The sequence below is a fragment of the Periplaneta americana genome, chromosome 3 (assembly GCF_040183065.1).
Source record: "Periplaneta americana isolate PAMFEO1 chromosome 3, P.americana_PAMFEO1_priV1, whole genome shotgun sequence".
NCBI classification, from domain to species: domain Eukaryota; kingdom Metazoa; phylum Arthropoda; class Insecta; order Blattodea; family Blattidae; genus Periplaneta; species Periplaneta americana.
This window is the reverse complement of record NC_091119.1, coordinates 81,116,599-81,133,163: the sequence shown is the minus strand read 5'-3', so window position 1 is coordinate 81,133,163 and position 16,565 is coordinate 81,116,599. Positions and strand designations below refer to the sequence as shown.

The following is a 16,565-nucleotide window of genomic DNA, read 5'->3' as shown; positions in this document are numbered from 1 at the left end:
TTAAATTAAATAATAGATTAATATTATTCCATTTTTATGTGTAATTCTTCATTAAATAGCATACGGGTCCAATGGACCCATGTTATATAAATGTGTAGGAAAAGTAGCTCATGCATCCTAGGGTTAATTAAGGCCGGATGAGTTCTTTTCTCTCTCTCTTATTCAATTGTAAAATAAATTAGTAAATCAATTTATGACAATGAACTAATTATTTACTTGCTCAGGATAGGGACTAATGGCGGGCTTATGTGAGGGTGGCAATAAACCTCTGGGTTCCTTAAAAGCCAGTAAGTAAGTAAGTAAGAACTAATTATTTAAGAATAAAATGCACATAAGAAGCAAGCTAAAGTATAGAATTTAATATTGTAGTATGTTTTTTATTTTATTAAAATTATCAGTAGCTGGTGTATGCTATGATTTTTTTGCATGCTTCTTTTAGTTCAGTTTAGGAGTCCTGAGTTGTAATGTACAATGAATATCTTGTGCAAATTTTCAAATAAAAAAAATTTCCTATTGTCAGCCAACAAAGCCTTGTACTTCGAAAAACTTCTTTCCACTTCAGCTGACACAAGAGCAGCATATTTAGAATGGACAATATCATTTGAATCTCATTCTGAATCATTAAGAGAAAAATTTTCACCCGACAAAATCACTGAAATAGAACACAATGTATGATACCCTTTATTTTTTTCTAACACCTTTTCCATTTTCTTTGACACTTCTTGCCCCACTTTACCACAAACATCATCAAATTATTCACAGCTTTTTTTTCACTAGTTCTATCTACTTCACTAGTGACACTTCTGGTTACTCCAAAGCAGTTATAGTAGCAGGAAGAACCCAAAATTGGATTTGATTAATGAAAGTTAGCCTCAAAGGTCGGAATTAGATATTAATTCTTGGGCTAGTCTAATTGAAGCAGCTTCCCTGCTGTCAAAACAAATCAATGATGTTTTAGACAATCTTGATAGTAATAGTTGCAGGCATCAATCCAGAACTCTCATCTTGTAAAAATGGGAGAAGACAGCAAGGAAATGTCTGAAGCTACCAATTTAAATTATGCAATGCGTGAAGGGGATTTCAAGAAGATCTTCTTGACACACCCAATTAATTTATCAACTTCACTGAATTGGCTACGAATCTCTTCTGCAACTCTGTGTAAGGCGTGAGCCAAACAAGTCACATGCACCATTTTGCTATATAATGCTTTGAGTGAATCTGCAGCTTTCACCAACTACGACACAGAATCCGTTACAAAGAGCAGTACATTGTCATGCTGAACACCTTCGGGCCATGACACCCATAAACCTATCAAACAGTTTACTAATGGTGGAAAAATTGGCTTTTTCTAAATATTCACAGTTTATTAGAACATTTTCACCTGGACAATAACATTTGCAATTTATCTTCCCATAGTGTCTGTAGTTTCATCAATTGAAACCCATTTTTTTTATTTGCAACCCATTGTCTGATCTGTTGCATAGTTTTGTTGTAGCTTCGGCTGATGTAGTCCTTTCTTATTGTAGAAGAAATGGAAAGAGATTTGCCTGAGTGTTTTTCTAAGAATTTATGAATTTTTTGATGATCCAGTTTACTTAGCGGAATATCGGCACAAAGGAAGACTACAAAGTTCTTCACAGAATGGTGAATAAGATTGGTGGGATTCCTCTAAGAGCATTTCCTGTAGTGTTTTTCCATTCTGAATTCGTTGTACACCATGTTTGTGTTTTTATGTTCTCACATGCTGCTCAACGTTAAATGTTTTCTCCGCAGTTACTCTTACGTCACACAGTTTACAATACTGTATATTCCCATCACTCAAAAACACTTTCTCACCATATCGAGACACTGTTTTAGTTTTACTTGAATACTTTGCTTCGCTTTTGGCATTTTCCCTCAACTATACTACACACACTTCCGACTTCAACAAGATTCAATAACTCAATGAGACCCTTGTCTGCAGTCTGGTACCCAGATTATAAAGACAGGCTCCAGTAGCCACCTGCTTGTCGTCAAACAATAGGCCTACACTAATATTTGTTCATTGGTAAGTAAGGGTAAAGTTCATATTGTGAATTTAAACGAAATAGAGGAAGAAGGTACATTTTACCATTTTCCAGGAAACAAAATGCAATATTTAATTCTGAGAAATTTAACATCTCAAATGAACATAGAAGAAAGAAATTGTATAAGAAAAGTTTACTTCTTGAAAGAGTGAAAATATGCTGAATATGATCATTAAATTACTCAAATATTCCCTATCACATAGATACGGTCAAATATGCATAAATATGACTTAACAAAGTACTTTAAATCTATTAGTTTTTCCATATCAAGCATTTAAGCAACATATCAGTCTTATCAAAAAATATATGCTACATCATAAAATATAGCCCTAATAATGACGAAGTTGGCACAACCTGGAATATGAAGAAGAAAAAAAAAAAAATCTTCTACCCAGCTATTTTATTGTCTGTAAAACTACAAAATCATGAAACCTAGTACAGATGGTTATTTTGTTAAATCTTGTTTCAGAGGTGTCTTTGAAATAATGTGTCCAGAGCAAGTTAATTTCAGTAAGATTCATCTGTCGCCCAATGCTATAAAGAAAAGAATAGGACATATTTACAAATTAATTGAAAATGAAACAGAAATAAAGGTTCCTAAGATCATAGCATATTCCCTGATGTTGGACGAATGTACAGATATAAGGCCCAGTTAGCTATGATTCCAGTCACAATTCGTCTATGCATTGTCATTCACTGCATTACCTGAGGAGATAACCACTCCATCCCTCTCTCGTGATACTGGTGTGCAGGTTGTATTTCTATTACTTACTTACAAATAGCTTTTAAGGAACCCGCAGGTTCATTGCCGCCCACACATAAGACCGCCATTGGTCCCTATCCTGTGCAAGATTAATCCAGCTCGACCATCATATCCCATCTCACTCAAATCCATTTTAATATTATCCTCCCATCTATGTCTCGGCCTCGCCAAAGGTCTTTTTCCCTCCAGTCTCCCAACTAACACTCTATATGCATTTCTGGATTCACCCATACATGCTACATGCCCTGACCATCTCAAACGTCTGGATTTAATGTTCCTAATTATGTCAAGTGAAGAATACAATGCATGCAGTTCTGCGTTGTGTAACTTTCTTCATTCTCCTGTAACTTCATCCCTCTTAGCCCCAGATATTTTCCTAAGAACCTTATTCTCAAACACCCTTAATCTCTGTTCCTCTCTCAAAGTGAGAGTCCAAGTTTCACTACCATACAAAACAACCGGTAATATAACTGTTTTATAAATTCTAACTTTCAGATTTTTTGACAGAAGACTAGACGACAAAAGCTTTTCAACTGAATAATAACAGGTATTTCCCGTATTTATTCTGCATTTAATTTCCTCCCAAGTGTCATTTATATTTGTTACTGTTGCTCCAATTGTTATAGTTCCATTTCGTACAATATTCTGGTCACGAGACATAATCATATACTTTGTATTTCTTTTACATCACAAATTCGTGGTGTTTGTCAACCACTGCTTTATAATATCAAAGTTTGTTGTTCCACAGCCTAATGGTTTGTAGAAGAAAAACAATGTGCATATTGCTATGGCATTAGACCCACAAGTAAAATCATGGAACCATGCTTGATGAGGAAATCTGGTATTGTTTCTATCACAAGCAATTTTACAATATTCCTGTTAAAGTTAAACGATTCTATCTGTATCTTAGAATTCGTGTCTGATTGACTTTAGAACTTATTTCTCTACAGATACACAGTGGATAAAAATGAGAATCTAGGCAGCAATAATTCATAACTCATCTCATAGTAATGATCAGATCTGAATGAAATATATGTATGAACTCTTAAATTAATATATTTAAATATTATATAATACAATATAAATATAGTATACAGGTCATTCAATATCAAATCATCACAAAAAAGTGCAATTCTCAACCTTTGCATTTTTTATTTTAACAAACCTTATTTTACATTTAGAGTAGATTTTAGATTTTTTAGCGTCAAAATTTCAAGCTATTGTTCTTTGAAAATCGACTGATGTCAAAATTTGATGCACTAACCAGTTTCGAAAGTGCTATATTTCATTAAAGATACAATTTTGGGATAGGTGTCATTGCAAAGTTTATAAAGTGGACTTTCAAATGATATATAACATGACCTGAAAAAATTGCTTAAGGAGAGTGGGTAGTGATGCCTGTGCGATTCAAGAATTTCCGTACAAAAGTTTAGTTCAATATTTCTACGCTTTTAGTGTTCAAAGTGGAATAAAAATTTCCATGATTGTACAATCAATCATTCTGAATTCAGTAACATAAAAGACAACTAATTAGTTTCGTATCCAAGTGCAAAAGAAAGGCCGTAACTGATAACCTGTTTTCCCACTGTGCTAAATGTACCTCATTCTTCAGTTGCACATTAGTTGCCATAATCTTCACTCATAGGCTATGTTTTGTATTTTTTTAGGTATGAAGTAATATATATTGTAAGTTCTAAAGCAAAATTTAGTTAAGTATTTCACTCTTAGTGAAACAGAGAAAATATTGAAATTTGATTAACAGTTTTTGTCATTTTTTTTATAATGCATATATCGACTAAGAATGAAAACCTTGTATCTCACAAAAACCAAATTTTACAGAAGGAACAAAAAACTGTCTGTAAACTTCATTTTTATATTTTTTTAAACACAATTGACCAAATTTAACTTTTAAATCAGAAACAGCAACAGTTGTTTTCACACTTTTGACAGATGAGTTACGAGTTTATCTTCTGATTAAGCCAAAAAAGCATTTTTTTTTTTTAATTGAGATGCTAGGTTTTCATTCTTAGCCAATGATATATTTCTCCCCGTGTTATGTGTGCTTTAAAGAGGCTATATGGAATTTTAAAGCATATTTTCAAGCGAGTTTTGTCATGCCTATAATTTCTAAGCTACATGACATATACCAATGAAGTAAATGGTGATCGACAGATGAAGGCTCAATGTATCCAACATGATCTTGATTTAGAGCAGGTGATGTAATCTAGTGATACACAGGAGGGGGAAAGTTGAGGCACAAATTAGCAAGTTGCTGACAGCAGAGGCAGTGTAACTCGAGAATGTAAAGTGATAGAATGTTAGCAGTGATCTCAAACCATAGGTTATGAACAAGGTTACAATCTCAATTGAGCAATAATCAGCAGCCGACAAGTTAAATTGGAAAAATTAGCGAGTAATATTGAGTGAAGAGAGAAAATACACAATGTATGGGCATATGCATCACATATGGGAATGGGTGCATAAACAACGGATACCTTACATTCAACATTACATCCCGATATATGTATTCACATATAAAACATGCAGCTGTCTCTGATACAGCTTATCCCGATTATTTTGTCAAGGGTACACCTTGGTGAAAATTTGTCATTTTTGGTCAAAAACCAGTCTGTTTTTAGCATTAAAAACTGTTTATGGTCTAAGAAAGTTCTGGGGCAATTTTCGTGCACTTATGCCCCTCCAATTGTATGTTTCGGCAACCATTTTAAAAAGGCAAATGTATGTGTTTAAATCAATTTAAAATATTTCCAAGTTATTTTCCCCTGCTTTTGTTTTTTGCACAGTTTGCTTTGCTAAAATGCTATTTCTCCTATAAAATTTGTACTACATTCTTTTTTTTATGTGAAACTTCTTTAATATGTGTTTCTTTAAACCTCACATTTTTTAATTACCAATTTTCTTTTGCAGGACTAGCTAATGTGTTGGCTGTTTTAGATGGAATGAAAACACTGTATATAAGTTTTGTTTTGGGATGTTCAAGTTACAAAAATGAAATTTCAAGCAAAAATAGCAATTTTTCAAAAAATAATTTAAATTTACAATTACGTTAATAATTTACATATTCTTACATGAAATTAGGGTATACACACTATTTATAATGAGTACTGGTACAATAGCTGTACAAAATATCAGACTTGTACCATTTTTGTTCAGAAAATCTCACCTTGGTGTACCTACCATAAGGTTGCCAACCCTCCCGTATTTCCTAGGATCTCCCGTATTTGGTCCTAATTTTTAACAGTTTCCTGGCTCCTCTCTTCAAGCATTTCTCTCCCTTATTTTTGCATAATTTAAAAATTGTAATTCTAAACATTTGATCTTGTCATGAATGAAGACTGTTTGTATGATAAGTTTTGTTGCTCAAGAGATGCATTAAAATGTACAGTCTTTATAGAATGTGATGCTTGCCAGAAATAGATTGTGGTGCTCACCCATTTAAAATCAAACAATGTTAATGTTAGAAATTTGAAAAGACAGGCTAATTTTATTCTAAGCACACCAAGTAGTAATGCTCATACAAAAAGGTTGTTTCATCTCATGAACAATAATTGGACAGATGTTCGAAACATTTAAACAAATCAGAGGTGAAAACTGCAGTCGACGTAACTATTACACGAGACAAAATCTGTCTCAAAATAGCCTATCTTAATTTAAGCCTAGTTGCTGAAGTGTAGAATAAAGTTAATTTTTTAGTAACCGAACCAAATAATTTGTCTATTTTCTATGTGAAATTTTGTTGATTCCTTCGTCACCCATATTTTTCTTAAAAAAAAAAAAAAAAAGTTGGAAACCCTAACCTACCCTGAAGTTTACTTATACATATATTAACATTTCAGCTACATTGCATGTTTGAGTATAACAATAGACAGTGGACTATTGTAATTTTCTCTTTCTAGTGTCGTATAATTAAGATCTGTATTCATTTTAACTCCATGCATTGTGGGTCCCTATCACCACGGCATGGCGCGTCCTCAGGTTGCAGATAGAGGAGACAGCCTCCAGATATGGAGGGTAGCTGCAAATATATTGAATAAGCAGTCGTGGACAGCCAATAAGGGGTGGTCCTCCAGCTTGGAGGTTGGGCAAAGGGCTAACAACCCATCACCGTTAAAAACAGCTTGTTACGAATCCCTACACTAAGCCCCAGAATAGGACTGATTCTCTGGCACGACCACAGCAAAATGTGTCTCAGTGAAATGTACAACAGAGTCCGTGTAGGCCAGTTTCTATTTGGTGCTTTTCCAATTCACTGCGGGCTAAAGCAGGGAGATGCACTATCACCTTTACTTTTTAACTTCGCTTTAGAATATGGCATTAGGAAAGTTCAGGATAACAGGCAGGGTTTGGAATTGAACAGGTTACATCAGCTTCTTGTCTATGCGGATGATGTGAATATATTAGGAGAAAATCCACAAACTATTAGGGAAAACGCGGAAATTTTACTTGAAGCAAGTAAAGTGATCAGTTTGGAAGTAAATCCCGAAAAGACAAAGTATATGATTATGTCTCGTGACCAGAATATTGTACGAAATGGAAACATAAAAATTGGAGATTTATCCTTCGAAAAGGTGGAAAAATTCAAATATCTTGGAGCAACAGTAACAAATATAAATGACACTCGGGAGGAAATTAAACGCAGAATAAATATGGGAAATGCGTGTTATTATTCGGTTGAGAACCTTTTATCATCTAGTCTGCTGTCAAAAAATCTGAAAGTTAGAATTCATAAAACAGTTATATTACCAGTTGTTCTGTATGGTTGTGAAACTTGGACTCTCTGAGAGAGGAATAGAGATTAAGGGTGTTTGAGGATAAAGTTCTTAGGAAAATATTTGGGGCTAAGAGAAGTTACAGGAGAATGGAGAAAGTTACACAACACAGAACTGCAGGCATTGTATTCTTCACCTGACATAATTAGGAACATTAAATCCAGACGTTTGAGATGGGCAGGGCATGTAGCACGTATGGGCGAATCCAGAAATGCATATAGAGTGTTAGTTGGGAGGCCAGAGGGAAAAAGACCTTTGGGGAGGCCGAGATGTAGATGGGACGATAATATTAAAATGGATTTGAGGGAAGTGGGATATGATGATAAGAGACTGGATTAATCTTGCACAGGATAGGGACCGATGGCAGACTTATGTGAGGGTGACAATGAACCTTCGGGTTCCTTAAAAGCCATTTGTAAGTAAGTAATTCATTTTAACTGATTTCAATTTTTAATGATTATGAATATTATAATAATGGTGATTAAAGCAGTGATGGATCATGGAATGTAAATCTTCAATCTCTTATTTGCCTTAGTGACTAAGAGAAATCATGAAAAACCTCAATCAGATTTTCCGGGCATGGGGATTTAAACCCCCAGCCTCCCAAATGTGTAAGTCTAGTGTGTGTGCCAGCTCGTTTGACTGCAGCATTCTTATGTTACAGAATACAAACTAATAACCAGCATAACAGTTTTATCACAATTTCAACCTCGAAACATCTTTTATTTACTTTTGTACCACTACCTTAATAATCACAACTCATTTCTGATATTTAAAACTTAAGTGTATTTTTTTAGGAATTTAGTGAATGTCACCAACTCTGTGCTTTTCCAATCAAGTGCACTATGTTGTATTAAAATTTATAATTTCTGATAATGTGGTGGTCCCAAATTAAAATTTCAAACGTAGATAGAACATTGAATGACAGATAAAACATATTATTTAAAACAAAATCCAAAAGGCACATTTTCTATAATTCAAGGTCAAGCTCATAATGGATGACATTTCAAAAACTTTGCGCGCACGCGCACGCACACGCACACAAACACACCAATGCACATTGGAAAGTTTATGAATTCAGCTTTCTAACAATATTCAATTCTTTACACTTAACAGGTCCCAAGTTAGAATATTTTTTATACCACTAGTCGTACAAAAAATATGAAAAAATGTTTAAACTTTACAACAGCATTGTGTCAAAACAGTTTCATTTACAATAGGTCTATTAAAAAGGTACCTACACTAAGGCTCAGAAGTCTTTTGTAGGAGATAAATACTGCAATTACATTGGTATGGGTATACTAGAATTAAATGGACACATACTGAAAGGGTATATATAAATATATTTTGTCAATACATTTATCTTAAAACACATGAATTGTTAATAATGTCTACAAATAAAAAAATAGTTTCATAATTCTCATAGCTCCAAAGTGTTTTGTAGGTAATACAATAATTGTGTCAAGTTAAATAGCCCACATTTTGCAATAACAAAACTCAACAACTTGTGGCATAACCTTTTGCCCTGATAACAGCACTGCATCTATCTGGCAGAGTCTAATGACTTAGCAAGACACTCCTGTGGAATTTTGCTCCACTCTTCCTGTAAAGCCTAAAAAAATGATTGCACATTAGTATATTTCTTCACACGAACACATCAATTGAGATCATCTGACAGATGTTCGATAGGATTTAAATCTCGACTTCAGCTCGACCATTCCAAAACCCAAATTTTCTTAGCAGCGAAAAGCTCTTTAACATGCCCTGAGGAACGTTTAGGGTATTATTGTGTTGAAATAACTTACAGAGCATATTCCTTTGGGCATGTGGTATCATGTGTTCTTCCCATATTTTGCGATCCATTTTCCTCTCGATTTTGATGAGAGGACTAACACCATGTCTTGAGAAATAAGCCCAAACCATGACGTTGCCACTCCATGTTTTACAATTGGAGCTTGGTAACTCACATCGCCCCTTTTATTTGTAGGTCAATGTACATACTTTATTCCATCTGAGGAGAAAAGGTTGAATTTGCTTTCATCACTCCAGAGGACATTAGACCAATCTGCTTTACTCCACTTACCGAACTTCTCTGCAAACTGCAACCTAGTCTTCTTATTTTTACTAGTGATAAGAGGTTTTCGAGACAATCGTCTATCATGTAAATCACTGGCTACTAAATGCCGTTTTACGATGGAAACATGCAATTTTAATCCATGATTTATCTCCAAATCATCCCTAATTTGTCATCCTGATTTCCGAGGATCAGCAACCAACTGTTTGATAATTCTATCCTCTCTTGCAGTTATTTTTCGAGGGTGACTGGATCATGACTTACTTACATTACCAGTTTTCATGTACTGCCCATACCAGTTGTTGGAAAATGCCAAAGTTGTTTGCAACAGCAGACTGACTCATACCCTTTTTAAGGGCATTTATTACAGCCTCTTTAACATCTAACAAGTATTCCTTTTGTTGCGGTATAGCTTCAATCTACTGTATAATATATAAACAAAATTAAATGAAAGGATATGATCAATACCTTCAAATTCATGCATAGAAACCTATTACAAAACACTAATGAGCCAGTATACTGTTCGAATTGAACATATGTAAACAAACATACCATAGTTCAGGCAGTGTGACTATGGCAACGTAGAGCACCTTAGCAACTGACACAGCTGCATGCTTCACTTTGTTATTGCTGGATAATTACAGTGCTGGTGAAAGGAAAACATTACTACAAAAGACTTTTGAGCACTAGTGTAGGTTACTTCCATATGGCCTATGAAGAGACAAAATTTCATCAAAATTTGAAAGGGCTGTAAGCATTGTTCATTTGATATGGAATAACTGATATAACGTATTACAAATAGGCCTATACATGTTCTTAGATTTTTCACTCAAAAGCTCATCACTATCACCTTCGTCAAAATCCTCACCACCATCATCATCGTCATCATCAGATGTCTCACTTTTATATTGCATTTTTTTTTTCTCTCTGATCACTCAGAAGGCTGAGAAACAAAAGCTAGTTTCTCACTTGTTGTGGCTGTGCAATCTGCTATACAAGAGGATCAGAGGAAACAAATAGCATGTGCAAAATATATTCCAAACTGCTCATTCTGGAACATTTCCAGGCCTACTAAACTCTTTTATTTGTGAAGGATAGGTGGAACGGAGAAAAATTCTCTCCGGCACCGGGATTTGACCCTCTATCCACTAAGCCACACCTGATTCCCATTCCGATGCCAGATTGAATTCTCTCAGTTTAAGTTCCACCTCTTAGGTTCCCTCTAGTGGCCAACCCTCATGCACTGCGTCACAGATGTGTGACAGTGGCACAATGTCCAACACATTAATGTGCAGAGGTGCACTCATTACAAGTGACTAAGCAGCCGGGATCTGATAGAATAAGCACCATCTTAAATCACTAAGTGATTATTTTTCACCCATCCTTCATCATATGATGACGCACAATTTCTGCATGGAAATATCATATATACTTCGGTACATCGTAATATCTTATATTTGTGCAAATCTTTCTATCTTGCCTCTTAGGCAAGAAAGTCTAAAATTCCACATTCAGTATTCCCAACGTAACACACATAACAATTTCCCTCGTCTTACCGCTTAAGTGACATATTGATTTTACTGCTTTAGGTTTTTAACACATTATTTTTAGAGACGTTCAATATAGTAATAATTATAAATTGGAAACTTACCACTGCAATTTCACCTAAATTGCACTGTTAATTATTGTTTTTAAATATTTGCAAAATTAAGTAAACTCTCCAATTACACTAAAGTTACTGCATTCGTGATGCAAGTAACATTAAGGAAGCCGTGAAAAAATCAACAAGATTCCAGATGCCGATGTATTACTGCAATATGTTATATAAATAATATTGTTAAAATATTAAAATGAAAAATATCATTACATAACCTTACCGTTTGTTTTAAGTTCGCATTTATAGGCTGGGAGGGGGGGGGGGGGGGAAGGCCGAGGTATATCACGGCCTGCTGGAGTATAGTAAACACAGAAAACATTTTAAAGCAACAATGTTGAAGATAGATATTTTTGTTTTGCAAATTTGCTGTCATTGAACAGAAACCAAGATGGAGATTTCATTGCACTAATTAGAAATTCCTCTTTCAGGTATGTAATAAACGATCTTCGCACAAAATAATGTACGATACACTACGTTTCACTTTTTCAAACTTTTCCTCGAACATGAAAACTTCAACATACCGCTCTTGTAACGCATATTACTATTTGTTTTATTACATTATGCAATAACAGATGTAACATAATGGAGATTTTGTTTGTTACGAATACTTATATAGTATTGATTTTTTAGTAAAATCATTATTTACGTATAATATCAATGCTGCTTCTCATGTGTATGGGATTAGGCTGAGAATAGGTGATTTAAAATCATTTTTCATCATTGTGGTCATTTTTGGTGTTCTATAATTTCTTTAAGCATTGATGCAGTGTCAAGTCTTCCAGATATTTGCAAAGAATGTTGTATAGTGTAAGTTCTTGCTAAGTATATGAGTCAATTAAGAATTTTACACAGTCCATTTTCCTGTATTTCTTAATGTTCGTGAATGATTTTCTTGGTCTTCCACAACCTTAACTTTATAATTGAGCAGAAGGGTTAACTTCTCTTAATGCGAGAGAACTATTTCTGGAACTTCTAATTCTATGTCTAACCATTCAGAATATTTACTTAAAAAATCTCTCTTTATGTGACAACACTGCACTCATCAACTATTAAATTCTAGTTTAAGAGTTACCAGTATTAAACTATTATTTATAGAGTTCAACATATTGTCACTGCACTCTGTAATGCCTATTTTTCTTGACCTATTGAAACAAGGCCAATGAGGATGATGATTTGCTAGATGGCAAAGTAAACAGTTCACAGGGAGATATTGTCGCACTGCAACTCTCTCCTGCAAAAGAGAAAACTTATTTAGTGTAGGTGATTGTGGGTTTTAAGACTGTTACTCCCAAACCTGAATAGTTCATTAATATTTCTGCGTAAAAATTAATGCACTGCCAGCTAGTCTACATTATAACTAAATGTGAACATGTCACATAACATATTTTCTAAAGAGCAAAATAATTTATAGATGCATACCTTGTTCTTCCTTTGAATATGACTTCACACCAAGGAATAACAGACCACACTTCTCTCCTTGGCTATGTGAGATGCAGAATAAATGTGCTGCAGCAAAACACACGCCATCTTTGGGATGTTGTTAATGACCAGATTGCCTTTTACGATTCTTAACATGATAATACAGTCCATTCAGAATATTGCAACATACATGAAACTGCTTTCACAAGGGACCACTGTGAGATACGAAGAATAAGTTCGAGCTTTCTTCCAATATCTAGAACTTAAGAAAGAAAACTTGTTTCAAATTTTAACTAAACTGTTATATTTTTCCTTCCCCATGTGCTGTCTGAAAGTATAATTTAGTTTTTTATAGACAATTATTATAGCACTTTCTTCTAAATCGTTTCCAACAGGTATTTACAGAGTTAAAGATTGCACAGCAGCAATTGGTGTAGTTTTGACAGCTCCTATAATTAATTTAAGTTTTCTCTATTTGTTTAATTTTGTTTTTGCTCATTGTTAGAATACTCTTGCACAGTACTTTAAAGTAACTTCATACTTGTATCTATACAGGATGAGTCATAACTGTTATGTTATGCAATTCAGTAAAGTAAAAATAACACTAATCTCAGTTACAATACTCAAAACATCACCATAACTACAAGACATGGCCAACTATGAATACATCTCTTTTTAACCACAAAACAACACCGACTGTTAGTTCCAATTTTAGCCACGAGTAAGTTAATTGGTAGACTAGCTTTGAAATAACGCAATGTTTCCATATCTTGAAAACAATGCAGTATCGGCTATATATTTATATGACAAAATGTTTTTTTTTTTTTTTTTTTTTTTTTTTGTGTATAGAATACTTTGGAATACTTTATAGTATATAATTATGACTCACCCTGTAATGCACATGTGTGTATATCTCTATTACATTCCTCATAGTATTTTTAAAGGGGTCAATCATTCTTTCCCACTTCTATTATGTATTCTAAATTTTTTTTTTTCTTTCTGATTAAGCTTAACTTATTCTCAAAGATCATTCCTAAATGTTTTGATGTGTTTGTTTCTGTTGATAATTTTCTACAGAAATTTAGTAAGTACTTGTAATGGCAATTTTGGAAGCAAGTGAAAATTTGATAACTGCATTTACTTGTATCTGTCATATTTCTTGATAACCAAGCTAATAGTGTTTCAAACAGAAATATCTCTGCTGAACTTTTTACTTCCGTACCTTATTCTCCAGATTATTTATTTATTGTTTACTTCAGCTAGGGGTGCGTTTTCTCAACAAACTCCTCATTTCACTTGAGAAATGCGTAAACTACTAAAATTGAGCGGAAAGCAATAATTTTCATTTTATCGACTTGACAAATGAGAACAGAATGGAGTCTCTTTTTTTTTTTTTTTTTTTTTACAAAAAGAACGTAAGTACCCTATCACTTATCTACCTCCTCATTTAATCCACTCTAACCTCGATCTCCTGTCTCTTATCTATCCCTTCATCTGACACACTCAAATCTTGCCACAATCCTCTATCATTCAACTATCACCTCATATAAGCCAGTCTAACTTAATTATTCACTATTCCAGTCAACGCTAACAACTGAATCGTAATCACTACATATGCAATTATTAAATACACCATGCAAAACTAAAAATTCTCGACATCATTAATTATACAAACAAATTTCACCACCCAGATTAATTACGAATTATGCGTTTGTATGTAGTTTCCATAACTTGTGACAATAAATCTTTCAGGCATTAAATTGACAATCCACATGAACATATTACTCTGTAGCCCTTATATATTTATTTATTCATTCCATGTAGAGCATCTTTAATTTCCTGACTTAACTGAAGAATTAATTTCTCTCAAACATGCCTAATTTAGAAAAATTAATGCTAAAACTAGCGCTGAGGTAGTTCCCTTTGTACTTCGCTTGTACACCTTGCATATACCAATCTCTAACAGGTTAGGTTTGGTTTGTTTCGCTTTTGTTATGCCTTGCATATACGATCTTCACAAAAAAATCCCTTACAAATTCAACGACTTTCACTTCCGAAATCACCAAAAACGTACCTTAGACCTAAATTATGGGATTAAAAACTACCCTACATTAAACTTTAATTTAATTTTGGCATAACGCTAGTGTGACATGATTTATTCTCCTTTAATAACGGTTGGTTGTTTCGTCGACAGATTTGATGAATTCAGAATGAATATGGTCTAGATTCGGAGATTTTTTTAAGTTGCTGCTCATTATATCAATTCTTGGGTAAATTGTATATTATTTGTTACCTCAGTATTTAGGAACTTCAAACCTTGTCTACGTATGAAATCTTGTTTAGAAATAAAGAAATCTCTGTAAGTGAAAGATTATGTCCGTAACTACTTGCATTTCCCAGATTTTAATATTGTAACTACCTTACCCCTAAGTCCGAATATGCGACAGAAAAGTATAATTTCAATTCATAACGCCTAATTCTGCACCATAGTATATAAAATACAGGTTTGTTAAATTTAAAACTCCTAGGCTAAATGTTAAAGTACTGAATATTGTGACTACAATAATTTAGATTTCATTAAAAAACACTTCTGTGTGTATGTATTAATTCCTGTACAGCAGGCAACATATAAAATATTGTTACAGTTCAAAATCTAGATATTAACACATTTAAAAATAGGCCTAACTCCGACATTGTTTCTCAACATTACGCGATTAACAAGTACTTTTTTTCAGTCCACATTCTCAAACCGATGCGTCATTCTTAATTGTAAGTATTGATAAGCTAGCCATTTTTAACAGTAAAAAACCAGAATTCGTTAAAGTCGTACGTACATCCCACCTAACCTCCAAAGTGCGAATTCCCGCTTACAAGTCACTATTGTTTGTTTACATCCCATATGTACACGATATCCAAATTACACACGAATTTTAAAACTTTAAGTCAACCTAACGCTTTAATATGAACTTCATGTTGCCCGCAATGAAACGTACACCTTGGAAGCCCATTATCATTTGACATGTTGACAGAGATACACAAATTTGTATTAACGGTTTCCTAGTAACAACATAACGATAGTACTTACCCGACCGGGCCAAGGAGAAAATCCTTTCATTTTTGCCCTGAAAATAAACACACCAATCAAATGTGAGACACGGAATAACTAAAAACATACCACAAATAAGTCAAATTCATTCAGAACACCATCTTCGTCACTTAAACTTACCACACCAGATCACCTATTTTAAACACCTCCGCCATGGTCTTCACTCAACTGAACTGCGATGCGACGAATGAATGTGGAGAATTATGGGAATAGCGTCCTTTCTATATCTGAGGAACTTCGTACAAAGTTGAATAACCTTCACACTTTCAAACTTAAATAAAATATATAAAATACTATCAGTCACAAACAGAAACAAAGTTCATAATTTAATACGAACAAACAATCTTAATATCTTGAAACACTTTTACGAAAACATTATAAATATCTTACGAAATTTATTATATGGTGAGTAATGAACCATTACGATATTTTCCATTAGGACAAGCAATATACCTCTTGATTATATGAGTGCTTCCTTTCAGGGAACGGATTTATATGGACTAATAATATATGAAATATGTAAATATATATGTAGTTATTTTTACCAAAATATGGAATTAAATATGGATTTTTACCAAAATATGGAATTAAATATGGACTTAAAATTATAAAAAAAATGACTATGTACGTTAAATATTGGTACATTTTAATCAAACTAAACAAAAAATATAATGGACGTACCTTATCTTC

General features: G+C 33.7%; 1 protein-coding gene across 2 annotated transcripts in view; it reads right to left on the bottom strand.

The window, feature by feature from the left end:
- Ndf (Nucleosome-destabilizing factor) overlaps positions 1–16,136 on the bottom strand; it is a 419,078-nt gene extending 402,942 nt beyond the window's left edge. The window contains exons 1-2 of one of the 2 annotated variants that reach the window (XM_069820873.1): positions 15,996–16,136; positions 15,855–15,891 (exon numbers count right to left, since the gene is read on the bottom strand). In XM_069820873.1, coding sequence (XP_069676974.1) covers positions 15,855–15,891; positions 15,996–16,030 — 72 coding nt within the window. In that variant the 5' untranslated portion in view covers positions 16,031–16,136. The remainder of the gene's footprint in view (positions 1–15,854; positions 15,892–15,995) is intronic. The other variant, XM_069820874.1, reaches the window with a different exon arrangement.
- Between the last annotated feature and the right edge of the window lie 429 nt (positions 16,137–16,565).